Here is a 13,302-nt window from a genome sequence, read left to right on the forward strand (position 1 = left end):
TTCAGTACACACTCACTGACACCACTCAGTACACACTGACTGACACCGCGCAGTACACACTCAAAAACACCACTCAGTACACAATCACTGACACCACTCAGTACACAATTACTGACACCACTCAGTACACGCTCACTGACACCACCCAGTACACACTCACTGACACCACTCAGTACACACTCACTGACACCACGCAGTACACAATCACTGACACCACCCAGTACACACTCACTGACACCACTCAGTACACACTGACTGACACCGCGCAGTACCCTCTCACTGACACCACTCAGTACACATTCACTGACACCACTCAGTACACAATCACTGACACCACACAGTACACACTCACTGACACCACGCAGTACACACTCACTGACACCACCCAGTACACACTCACTGACACCACTCAGCACCCTCTCACTGACACCACTCAGTACACAATCACTGACACCAGTCAGTACACACTCACTGACACCATTCAGTACACACTCATGAACACCACACAGTACACAATCACTGACACCAGTCAGCACCCTCCCACTGACACCACTCAGTACACGCTCACTGACACCATTCAGTACACACTCACTAACACCACACAGTACACAATCACTGACACCAGTCAGCACCTTCTCACTGACACCACTCAGTACACACTCACTGACACCATTCAGTACACACTCACTGACACCATTCAGTACACACTCACTGACGCCATTCAGTACATGCTGGCTGACACCACGCAATACACCCTCACTGACACCACTCAGTACATACTCACTGACACCACTCAGTACACACTCACTGACACCACTCAGTACATACTCACTGACACCACCCAGTACACAATCACTGACACCACTCAGTACACACTCACTGACACCACCCAGTACACACTCACTGACACCACACAGTACACAATCACTGACACCATTCAGGACACACTCACTGACACCACGCAGTACACAATCACTGACACCACTCAGTACACACTCACTGACACCACCCAGTACACAATCACTGACACCACTCAGTACACACTCACTGACACCACCCAGTACACACTCACTGACACCACACAGTACACAATCACTGACACCATTCAGGACACACTCACTGACACCACGCAGTACACAATCACTGACACCACTCAGTACACACTCACTGACACCACTCAGTACACCCTCACTGACACCACTCAGTACATACTCACTGACACCACCCAGTATACAATCACTGACACCATACAGTACACTCTCACTGAAAACCACGCAGTACACACTCACTGACACCACTCAGTATACGCTCACGGACACCATTCAGTACACAATCACTGAAACCACTCAGTACACACTCACTGGCACAACACAGTACACACTCACTCACACCACTCAGTACACAGTTACTGACACAATTCAGTATACACTCACTGACATCACTCAGTACACAATCAATGACACCACGCAGTTCACAATCACTGACACCACTCAGTACAAACTCACTGACACCACCCAGTACACACTCACTGACACTACTCAGTACACATTCACTGACACCACGCAGTACACTCTCACGAACACCACTCAGTACACGCTCACTGACACCATGCAGTACACAATCACCGACACCACTCAGGACACACTCACTGACATCAGTCAGTGCGCACTCGCTGACACTACTCAGTACACACTCACTGGCACCACTTAGTACACACTCACTCACACCACTCAGTACACACTCACTGGCACCACTCAGTACACACTCACTGACACCACTCAGTACAGACTCACTCACACCACTTCGTACACAATCACTGACACCACTCAGTACACACTCACTGACACCACTCAGTACACACTCACTGACACCATGCAGTACACACTGACTGACACCGCGCAGTACACTCTCACTGACACCACGCAGTACACACTCACTGACACAACACAGTACACTCTCACTGACACCACTCAGTACACACTCACTAACACCACCCAGTACACACTCACTGACACCACACAGTGTACGCTCACTGACACCACTCAGTACACAATCACTGACACCATTCAGAACACACTTACTGACACCACGCAGTACACAATCACTGACACCACTCAGTACACATTCACTGACACCACTCAGTACACACTCACTGACACCACTCAGCACCCTCTCACTGACACCACTCAGTACACAATCACTGACACCAGTCAGTACACACTCACTGACACCATTCAGTACACACTCATGTACACAATCACTGACACCAGTCAGCACCCTCCCACTGACACCACTCAGTACACGCTCACTGACACCATTCAGTACACACTCACTAACACCACACAGTACGCAATCACTGACACCAGTCAGCACCTTCTCACTGACACCACTCAGTACACACTCACTGACACCACTCAGTACACACTCACTGACACCACTCAGCACCCTCTCACTGACACCACTCAGTACACAATCACTGACACCAGTCAGTACACACTCACTGACACCATTCAGTACACACTCATGAACACCACACAGTACACAATCACTGACACCAGTCAGCACCCTCCCACTGACACCATTCAGTACACACTCACTAACACCACACAGTACACAATCACTGACACCAGTCAGCACCTTCTCACTGACACCACTCAGTACACACTCACTGACACCATTCAGTACACACTCACTGACACCATTCAGTACACACTCACTGACACCATTCAGTACATGCTGGCTGACACCACGCAATACACCCTCACTGACACCACTCAGTACATACTCACTGACACCACCCAGTACACAATCACTGACACCATACAGTACACTCTCACTGAAAACCACGCAGTGCGCACTCGCTGACACTACTCAGTACACACTCACTGGCACCACTCAGTACACACTCACTCACACCACTCAGTACACACTCACTGGCACCACTCAGTACACACTCACTGACACCACTCAGTACACACTCACTCACACCACTTCGTACACAATCACTGACACCACTCAGTACACACTCACTGACACCACTCAGTACACACTCACTGACACCATGCAGTACACACTGACTGACACCACGCAGTACACTCTCACTGACACCACTCAGTACACACTCACTGACACCATTCAGTACACAATCACTGAAACCACTCAGTACGCATTCACTAATCAGTGCACCATCACTGACGGTACTTAAAATATCAATATTGAAAGTACTTGGGCGTCAGTTGGCTCAGTCGATTGGGCACTTAGTTTGTGATGTGGACTGATGTCAACAACACGCATCGACTACTCGCACTGGCTGCAGTTACCATGAAGATGCTGTCTTCTCAAGCCTTGCCTGGGGCTTGGTGACCCCGTGGTTAAGCTGACAACCAGCTTTTTCTCGGATGAATCAGGGGGCTATGACTTTTACATGGTACTGTTACCATGCGAAATGTGCGACAAGGAGGAAAGGCAAAAGGGCAGATCAGGGCCATGTCCCAGACATGTTCTCGATCAAATCTCTGATGCTGACGGGCTCCACTGTAGGTAGGTCCCCTCCATCCCAACTGTGTAAACACGGACTGCAGTGAGACCTAGTTTGAGGGGAAGAATGTAGAATATCTTTTGAGCGCACATTGGGTCAGATTTGAAATGACATATTCAATGTTTACAATTCTCTGTTGGTGCGAGTCTCTGTCGCGGCAGAAAAGGAAACTGTTTGCTGCTGAAAACAGCCAAGGCAGACAGTTAGGAGGCTGGAAGAACACAGCAAGCCAGGCAGCATCAGGAGTTGGAGAAGACAACATTTCGGGTGTAAGCCTTCTTCAGGGGTGGGCCTGAGGGTCAGGGGAGCTGCAGATAAAGAGGGGGCTGTGGAGGAGGGTTTGGGTGGAGTGAGGAACAGAGTGGTGAGGTCAGGATAGGTGAAGACAGGTAGAGGGTATGCCCTGATTGGTCAATGGGAGGAATGAGTCCGGTTGGTAGCTGAAAGGAAAGGTCGGTTAGAGGACTGGAAGGAAGTGCGAGGGGCTGGGAACGGAGTCGGGGGATGGGGAGGGAGGTTATTTGAAATTGAGGAACTTAATGTTGAGTCCTCCAGGCTGTAGGCTACCAACTGGGTTCATTCCTCCCATTGATCAATCAGGCCGTACCCTCTACCTGTGTTCACCTATCACTGCCTCACCACTCAGCCCCTCTCTCCACCCAAACCTTCCCCCAAACACCCCCACCCCTTTACCTGCAGCTCCCATTATCCCCACCCTCAGTCCTGAGGGAGGGTGAGACCCAAAACATTCATTTCTCCACCTCCCGATGCTGCCTGGCTTGGTGTGCACTTCCAGCCTCCTGCTTGTCTACCTTGGGTTCCAGCATCTGCAGTATTTTTTGTCTCTACCTGAAAGCACCCATCCTTATCCCAACATGATATTGAATGGTGTGCAGTGAGGAACTGCTGCATCACATACAGGCAATAGGGAAATCGCTGCTGCATGCCACTTTGGCAGCTCTGCTGCTTCTCTCCTGCCGCACTAACGTTGCTTTTACATCATGGGGTGTTTTAGGGCTCACTTCTCATCGGTCATGAAATGGTCAAGAGTGCTTGTGGTAAGTCGTTGGGCTGCACCCAGTGGGCAAATGCCCAGGGTCACAATGTAAGGTGAGGTTACAGTTGCATGACACCTTCAATGTCTGGGTGTGTGTGTGCAATGCTTTGGACAGTCACACATGGCCTGGACACAGAGAAATCTCCCTCACAGCACAATGTACTTACTCCAACTACATTGGCCCTGGCCACAACCATTTTCATTTCCATTGAGCACTTGTGGTTTTCAGGAGAGTGGAAGCTCTTTGGGCCGTGAGTTCTGTGAGTCGATCTGAGTCTTCATCTGCACACTGAGCCTGCTAGCATCAAGCCCATCTGGTCAACATGCCAGCAGTGGTATGTAGCTTGGGGTGAGGGTAATGGGAGCTGCAGGTCAAGGGGAGGGTCTGTGTGGTGGAGGGTTTGGGTGGAGAGAGTGGGGCAGTAGTGAGGCAGTGATAGGTGAACACAGGTAGAGGGTACGGTCTGATTGGTCAATGGGAGGAATGAAGCCAGTTGGTAGGTGACAGCTTCGAGGGTACTTTCTTCGGAAGTCAGGCTGTTGCTCACCATCGATAATTCGACCTGAGCCCTTTCGTGGTCTATCTCCGCCCCACTTTCACCGTGAGCTGTCCCACATTACCTTTTCACTTTTCTTCTGTTTGGACTCATCATGATTATGTTCCAGAGCCTTTTTCCTGCGGCACTGGACCCTGGATACCCGCAACTACACTTGACTGTCTGTGGATGGACACCTCACATTGACCATGGTGCACCACTTCAGCAACGTGGCTGCGTAGCCCCGAACAATGAGTAACCAGCATCGTGACTGATACTTTACAACTCTGCTCCCGTGTTCCTGTCTCTCACTGGATTGATGACAATGGATTCACAGGGCTGACCATGGCCAACTCTCCAGGCTGCAGTAGTATGGTCAACCAAACCGTGACCACTCTGAGCAGCTCAGACCTTGCCCAAGCCCCTGGGCTGATATCAGAGACTGCCCAGAACAAGCCAAATTCCAAAGGTGATATTATTTTAGCCAGATTACACACCTTCCAATTAGACAATTTTGTTTTTAGGAAAGTGCTTGTCTTGAAACACACTGGTAGCCAGGAAGTCCCACAGGCTTCATTACATCTTATTTATTTATTTTTATTGTAAATAATAAGCCCTACTGTTCCCAATAAACTCTTGCCCACTGTGAAGCGAGGTACTCTAACATTGTTGAAGCCTTACAACTGCTGACACATTGAGAGTTATAGAGCTTCATCGAGTCGTGCAGCGCGGAGACAGGCCATTTGGCCCAAACTGGTCCATGCTGACCAAAATGCGCATGCACTCTTACCCCATTTCCCTGCACTTGGCCCATATCCTTCTAATCCTTTCCTATTCAAGTATTTGTCCAAATGCCTTTTAAATGTTGTTAATGTACCTACCTCAACCACTTCCGCTGGCAGCTCATGCCAGGTGAGAGAAACTGAGGACTGCAGATGCTGGAGATCACAGTCACAAAGTGTGGTGCTGGAAAAGCACAGCTTGTCAGGCAGCATCAGAGGAACAGGCGAGTCCTAGCTTGTCCACCTCTCCCTAGAAATCAAATTGCCGAGTTCTGGCAACATCCTTGTAAATTCTTCTGCACTCTTTAAAGTTTAATAACATCCTTTCTATAGCAAGGTGACCAAACCTGAACATAATACTCCAAGTGTGTCCTCACCGACGTCCTGTACAACTGCAACTTAACCTCCCGACTTCTACACTCAAAGCCATGTCTGATGAAGACCGGTGTACCAAAGACCTTCTTCACTGACCTGTCTGCCTGTGACTCCAAAGAGGATTGATAGAGCGGTGGATGTGATCTCTATGTACTCCAATACGGCGCTCGATAAGGTTCCCCATGGGAGACTGGTCAGCAAGGTTAGATCTCATGGAATACAGGGAGAACTAGCCATTTGGATACAGAACTGGCTCAAACGTAGTAGTTAGAGGGTGGTGGTGGAAGGTTGCTTTTCATACTGGAGGCCTGTGACCAGTGGAGTGCCACAAGGATCGGTGGTGGGTCCACTACATTTTGTCATTTAAAGCAATGATTTGGATGTTAACCCTGGTGTTATAGTTAGTAAGTTTGCTGATGACACCAAAATTGGAGGTGCAGTGGACAGTTAAGCAGGTTATCTCAGAGCACAATGGGATCTTGATCAGATGGGCCAATGGGCTGAGGAGTGGCAGATGGAGATCAATTCAGATAAATGTGAGGTGCTGCATTTTGGAAAGCAAATCAGAGCAGGACTTATACACTTAATGGTAAGGTCCTGGGGAGAGTAGCTGAGCAAAGAGACCTTGGAGTACAGGCTCATAGCTCCTTGAAATTAGAGTCACAGGTAGATAGGATAGTGAAGAAGGCGTTTGGTATGCTTTCCTTTATTGGTCAGAGTATTGAGTACAGGAGTTGGGAGATCATGTTGCAGCTGCACAGGACTGTGGTTAGGCCATTGTTGGAATACTGTGTCCAATTCTGGTCTCCTCCTATCGGAAAGATGTTGTGAAACTTGAACGGCTTCAGAAAAGAAGGATGTTGCCAGGGTTGGAGAGTTTGAACTATAGGGAGAGGCTGAACAGGCTGAGGCAGCTTTTTCATGCAGAGGGTTGTGCGTGTATGGAACGAGCTGCCAGAGGAAGTGGTCGAGGCTGGTATAATTACAGCATTTAAAAGGTATCTGGATGGGTATATGAATAGGAAGGGTTCAGAGGGATATGGGCCAAGTGCTGGCAAATGGGCCCAGATGAGGTTAGGATATCTGGCCGGCATGGCCGAGTTGGACCGAAGGGTCTGTTTCCGTGTTGTACATCTCTATGAGTCTACGTCTCCACTTTCAGAGAACCATGCAGCTGAACTCCAAGGTCCCTCTGTTCCACTACACTCCTTAAGGCCCCAGCATTCAGCACGAAACTCCTACCTTGATCTGACTTTCTAAGATGCAAGACTCACACTTATCTGCATTAACCTGGGCCCACTTCCCCAGCTGATCAAGGTCCTGCTGCAATTTCTGATAACCTTCCTCAGTGTCCACCATCCCGCCTATTTTAGTCTCATCTGCAAAATCGTACTTCTTGTATTTAAAAAGCTGTGAGCAAAATACTCAACAATGAATCACTTACCCATTTCACTGCAATGTCACTTTTTATTTTACTCAGGCTGCATGGGGGATTGGCGGTGGGGGAGAGGGAGCGTGCAACGTTTCACAGCGCACAATTACCACGGCCTCTCTGTTCCCTCTCATGCACTTTGCACTGCTCATTCTCATAGAGGCTGACCAAGTCAGACAAAAAGCAACACCTCACCCCTCAATAAACTCCGTTATTCACCAAACTCCTCGGTTCAGATTCTGTTGCAAGCTGCACTCAGCGACCAAGTGCGCTCCAATCTCATTGATTGATAAAAACGGCGAGTTCGTTCATTTCCGGCTGGCAGACTGACACTTCCTTGGTGGCCTGCAGAGGTAGAAGACTCACAAGTGACTCACTAAAGATAGAAACTGTACTGAAAGGTTCAGACTTTATTCTACTTGAACGGGTCATTGGGAGGCAGAGGAGAGGAGCACAGGTTTAAACATGAATAGAGGAAGAAAAGATTGAATGCTGGGCTGCTCTCCTTTTCCCGACCTTCCTGTGAAATCGGGACCCAAATTGCATGATACAGAATGGGTTTCCACTTCGTGCATGTGATTTCCTGGACAGCGCTGGAGCAGATTGGGATGAACTTTCCAGAACATTTCTTCCCGAGTATGTCGTGCAGTTCTTCTGACAAAGTTACTTTGGCAGAAGGTGAAATTCCAAAGGGACAGGGTGCTAGTTGGCGAGATGGCTACTGTGTGCTGCCAAGTAATAGCAACAGCACAACTTCATTTGGGCTGGGGGTGGGTTTGCACCTGTCTACTCATCCTGCCCCTGACAATGTAAGCCAGTGGCAAACCACCACTGACTCACTGTCAAGAAAATGGTTCAGGATGAGACGTCAGCAGACCACGAGTGAAGGACCCAGTTTTGGGCTGGGCACTGATGACGGAATGAAATTTGGAGAAAAGGAATAGGAAGGATTCCTTCTATGAATTCCCCCCATGAACAATAGGTCACTATCATCCCTGACTCCTGCACTGCCATTCTCCTGGATAACACCATTGTCTAGAAATGTAAATAGAGCACCCAGAAATACATTCCGACCTGGGGTGTCTGAAGCACTACAAGGGAGTAGCTCAGCACCCAGTAACTGCTGGCCTTGCTGGTGATTCCGTTCCCTCGTGAATGAATCACCAAAAATGGACGCTTTTGTTTTCATTTGAACACTTTCGAAAGTATTGGTTCCCCAAATCTATCAATCGAGCTTCTAGCAGACATTGTGACGCAACTCTAGAGCAAGTGAGACTGGCTCAGAGGTAGGGACATTACCACTGAACTGCAACGTTTACAATTGATGCTGGTTGGGGAACAATGGGCGCTGGAAGCTCTCGTCAATTCGCCCATTTGACCAGTTGGTGGAGCCTCTAGAACACAATCCTCAGGAACTGTGTGTCTGTGGAAAGAGGGTTCTTCCAAACGCCTGTCACACTCTGCTCTCTCTGCATCCTGTCAACCCGAACAAGCACCAAAACAGCTCAGTCCTCGAACTTTGTCAGCAAGGCTCACCTTCAACTTCAATTCATACTTTCAACATCAGAAATCCGCTCAAACAGGCAACTTTTTAAGCAATAAAGACACATTTGTCGCTAAAAGGCAGCCACTGGTTGGGCGGATCAACTTGCAAATGTTCAAAGCGGGCGGAGGTGGAGGGATGCACAGAGTCTCTGAGGGTTGGAGGGAGCCCAGACAGGGAGAGGCCAAAGTGGGTATTGGGCCAGAAGGAGTGTCATAACATGGAGAGGAGTGTGAGCCCCCCTTGGATCTGGGTGGTCCCGGGCATTGAGTGAACACGGACTGTTGGATGTGGGCAATGGGGGGCGGGGGGAGAATGGGTGACCGTTCAGGAGGGGACTGGGCTAGCAGCACACACTGCCGAGTTGAGGAAAGGCCTGAGACAGCTGAAGACACAGAGTGGGCGTTGTCTCTGGGAGGAGAGAGAGAGAGAGAGAGAGGGGCTGGGCTCTCCCCAAGCGGACCCGTTCCCCCTCCCCCTTCCCAGCCCCGGGGGCACAGGGTGGCGGCTTGTTCCTCCCCTCTGTCGGCTGCTCCATTGTGGGCGGCTCCTTGTCAGCTGTCAGTCCCTTGGCCAGCCCCCTCACACATCCACTTGGACATAAAAGCAGCCGAGTCAGCCCTCAGCCCCACCGAGCCGTTCAGTTTCGGAGTGCTCTCTCTCTCTCTCTGTCTATCTCTCTCTGAATGTGGGTCTCTGTTTCTGTCCACCCCCTGAACAACCTCGAAATGACATCGCAAACCATCATCACCACCAGCAGCAGCAGCAGCAGGAAGAGCGGAGGGATAGGAACTAGAGGGAGCATGCATGGATCCGGGTTTTCCGCCGGCTTCAATCGGTTGGGAGGCGGAGGGAGTTTTCAGACATCCCGGCGCGCCCAAAGTGTCGTCCTGGGACCAACCCAGAGGATGTCAGCCTCCAGATTCTCCACTGGCTCTCGGATGTCCGGCATCGGCAGCAGCAGAATGAGTCTAATAGGAGGGGGCTCCGGCAGGATGGGCTTCGGGGGAATGAGTTCTCAGGGGCTGATCCAGAGAACCGCTGCCCTGGACCTGAACGCGCCTTTACCCCAAATCGACACCAGTCAGAACGTTGTCCGCCTGCAGGAGAGCCAGCAGCTCCAGGGACTCAACGACCAATTCGTTGATTTCCTTCCCAGGGTAATGCTCAGTGGGGTCCAGGCAGGTGGGTCTCTAAACTGGGTTCTCTGTGTCTTTCCTCTCTTGTCTTAACTGTCTGTCCATCTCACCCCGCCAGGTTCGGCACTTGGAACAGGTCAATACTCAGCTGAGTATCAAACTGAAACTTCTGCAGGATCAAGGCGAATACAAATCCAACATCGAGAGCATGTTCCAGTCCTACATTGAGAATCTGAGGAACCAACTGGACACGCTTCGCAAGGAGAAGGAGAGGTTCGATGCTGAACTGCTCCAAATGCAAGGGCTGGTCGAGGACTACAAGGGCAGGTCAGTGAGCTGCTGCCGGACTTGGTCCCGTATCGCTTCGGAGGCGGTTTCCTATCGGAACGAAACCAAATCCCAGCTGCAGAATGAGATCACTTTGACAAACGGCCACAATGTGAGCTGAGGGAACGGGCCGCAGCGTTGCTCTGTCGGCGCCACTGAACTGCACACGGCCGGGCTGTTACTGTCTGGGAAACACCGGCAGAGGGACTGATCCAGCTCAGAACCTGGTTTGACAGGGTCTAGTTGGTGGCGGGAGGGGGAGGCGAAGAATAACGGAGACTGAGACAAACAGGGACTGTGATAGGGACGGGCCAGAAAGACTTGAGCCTCGGTAAAACAATCTCTTTCATTCCAGATACGAAGATGAAATCAACAAGCGCACAGAAATGGAAAATGAGTTTGTCCTGGTCAAGAAGGTGAATGTTACAAAGCCACACGCTCCAGTTCTCCGTTTGCGGGCACCTTTGGTCAGTTTGATCCAAGTATTTTCTCCCTGTGCTCTTTAGGATGTCGATGACTCGTACATGAGCAAGGTGGAGCTGGAAGCGAAGCTGGAAGCCCTGACCGATGAAATTGAATTCCTGCGGACTATCTATGACGAGGTAAATATGTGCCTTGCCTCACCAGCTGTCCTTTTGCCAATCTTTTGTCCATTCAAGTCTCATGCAATGTAGCCCGAATGGTTTCCAATCACCTTCCAATCTTTCTCCCCGTGCCCTGTAGGAACTCCGGGAGCTCCAGGCCCAGATTCAGAATACATGTGTCAACGTGCAATTGGAGGGTGGGCCGAAGCTCAATGTGCAGGAGCTGTTGGACATCGCCAGGAAACAGTATGAAGCTTGTGCCCAGCAAAGCCGCGAAGATGCGGAAGTTTGGAAACGGACCAAGGTGAAGGTTCCTATTCTTTGGCCCATCTTTCTGACTCGGGCAGGAGCGTGAACTGTGGGACTAACTCGTTCTCAATATCTGTTTGCAGATGCAGGAACTGTCCATGGCGGCTGGACAAGGTGGCGATGATATCAATGCGCTGAAGGTAGAGATAAAGCAGACAACAGATCAGATCCGGAGAATGAATGCAGACATTGATAACCTGAAAAAAGAGGTACGCACAAGTCTAAAATCAAACTGAACACTGAAAAACACTTTTAAACACCTCTCTCTCTCTCTCCCTGTCTGTCTCTCCGTCTTTTCTGGCTTCTCTCCCTGTCTCACACGATCCAAAAAGCAATAATTCGTTCAGAAGCGATTGAAGGGTCGGCTGAATGCGGTCCATTTCTAACCGCCTGGGGGGCTCCCGGTTGTCTTTCCCGGTGGGAATGTGTTGCTGGTCAGTCTGCAATCCACACCGTACCGCTTTTCCCAAATCATGGGGAGGAGGGCGAGCCTTTTGTTTTGCCAAAGTCTCGCTCGGAGCACTGGGGCTGAGCCTCAAACACTGAAGGAACTGACCAAATGAATATTGATGTTCCTCAGCGTGTGAGACTGGAGGAAGCGATCCGGGAAGCGGAGGACCGCGGTGAGATGTCTCTGAAAGAATGTAAATGTCGGATTTCGGATCTGGAAAACGCCCTCCTCCAAGCTCAGCAAGAGCTTTCCGCACAATGCAAGGAATACGAACGGCTGATGAGCATCAAGCTTGCACTGGACATTGAAATTGGCACCTACATGAAACTACTGGAGACAGAAGAGACGAGGTAAGATAAGGGCTAGTTGCTAATCGCAGCCATCACATTGAGTGCTGTGCAGGCAAATTCCAGTCTGCACTTGCAGTTGACTGGTAGCTGTGATCCCTGAGAATGGAATGGGATGGAATACAGGCAGTGTGAATGTGAAGGTGGTTCTGCAATCAGTGACTGACCTCCAGGTCCCACTGAAAGGTCAGGACCCCCACTCCTCACCCTCCAATAGCTTGCTGTCACCTACTACCTGTGGCAACAGGAACGACTGGGCACTTTGCCCGAGGGCAAGGAGCCTGACTGTGCCCATTCAGAAGTGTAGCCCAGGAGACGTCAGTGTCCCTGGGAGAGGGAGATACCTGAGGAAACAGAGAGAAGTCTGACTGTGATTTCCTGTCATTGTCCGCTATAATCTGAGAATGTTTCCTTTCTCAACAGGATGGCAAGTGGGGTAAAAACCCTCAACATCCAGCAAGTACAGAGCCAAGGTAAGAGAATGTCTGTTCTGAGTGAAGGTCGATGATTCTTTCTCCTCAGTATCTGCCCAGCTCCATTCCAATCAGCCATCATCACTCCCCACCTCACAAACCTGATGCTTTCACCATTTGACTTTGCAAAATGGTGCCGAATCTCCACCCTTTGCCATCCTATTTAACATCCCTGATTTACATCACCACACCAGCTTTCAATGTTTAGGACTAGCTTCCATCACTCCTCCCTTCTCTCTCCCTTCTCTGTCTCCTTCTCCACAAACTAGATTTTCCGCCACCTTTTTCTCATCGTCCTGGTAGATTTCAAGGTGGAAATTGTTTCTTTGATGAAGCTCCTGCAAAACATCTTGGGCTATCGTACTTCACTAAAGATACGCTGTGAATTGTAGTCATCTTTCATGTTGCA

The 13,302-nt window shown here is 50.0% G+C and overlaps 1 protein-coding gene across 1 annotated transcript; it reads left to right on the top strand.

Moving 5' to 3' along the window:
• Positions 1–9,976: 9,976 nt before the first annotated feature.
• Positions 9,977–12,443, top strand: LOC148134671 (keratin, type II cytoskeletal 8-like). Its single transcript, XM_087985589.1, has 7 exons — positions 9,977–10,423; positions 10,521–10,729; positions 11,085–11,145; positions 11,236–11,331; positions 11,453–11,617; positions 11,706–11,831; positions 12,203–12,443. Exons 1-7 carry the CDS (start codon positions 9,992–9,994, stop codon positions 12,425–12,427), a joined length of 1,314 nt encoding a protein of 437 aa, XP_087841715.1. The 5' UTR covers positions 9,977–9,991; the 3' UTR covers positions 12,428–12,443.
• Positions 12,444–13,302: the final 859 nt, after the last annotated feature.

Source organism: Chiloscyllium plagiosum, unplaced genomic scaffold (assembly GCF_037043375.1).
Source record: "Chiloscyllium plagiosum isolate Xiang-an unplaced genomic scaffold, Cpla_swu_hap1 HiC_scaffold_53X, whole genome shotgun sequence".
NCBI lineage: Eukaryota > Metazoa > Chordata > Chondrichthyes > Orectolobiformes > Hemiscylliidae > Chiloscyllium > Chiloscyllium plagiosum.

Excerpts from the sequence above, each read along its gene's own strand:
- LOC148134671 (XM_087985589.1), top strand. The coding sequence starts at position 9,992 with ATGACATCGCAAACCATCATCACCACCAGCAGCAGCAGCAGCAGGAAG. Across the intron at positions 11,618-11,705 it reads AAGTTTGGAAACGGACCAAG|ATGCAGGAACTGTCCATGGC; the intron begins GTGAAGGTTCCT and ends ATCTGTTTGCAG. Across the intron at positions 11,832-12,202 it reads TTGATAACCTGAAAAAAGAG|CGTGTGAGACTGGAGGAAGC; the intron begins GTACGCACAAGT and ends GATGTTCCTCAG.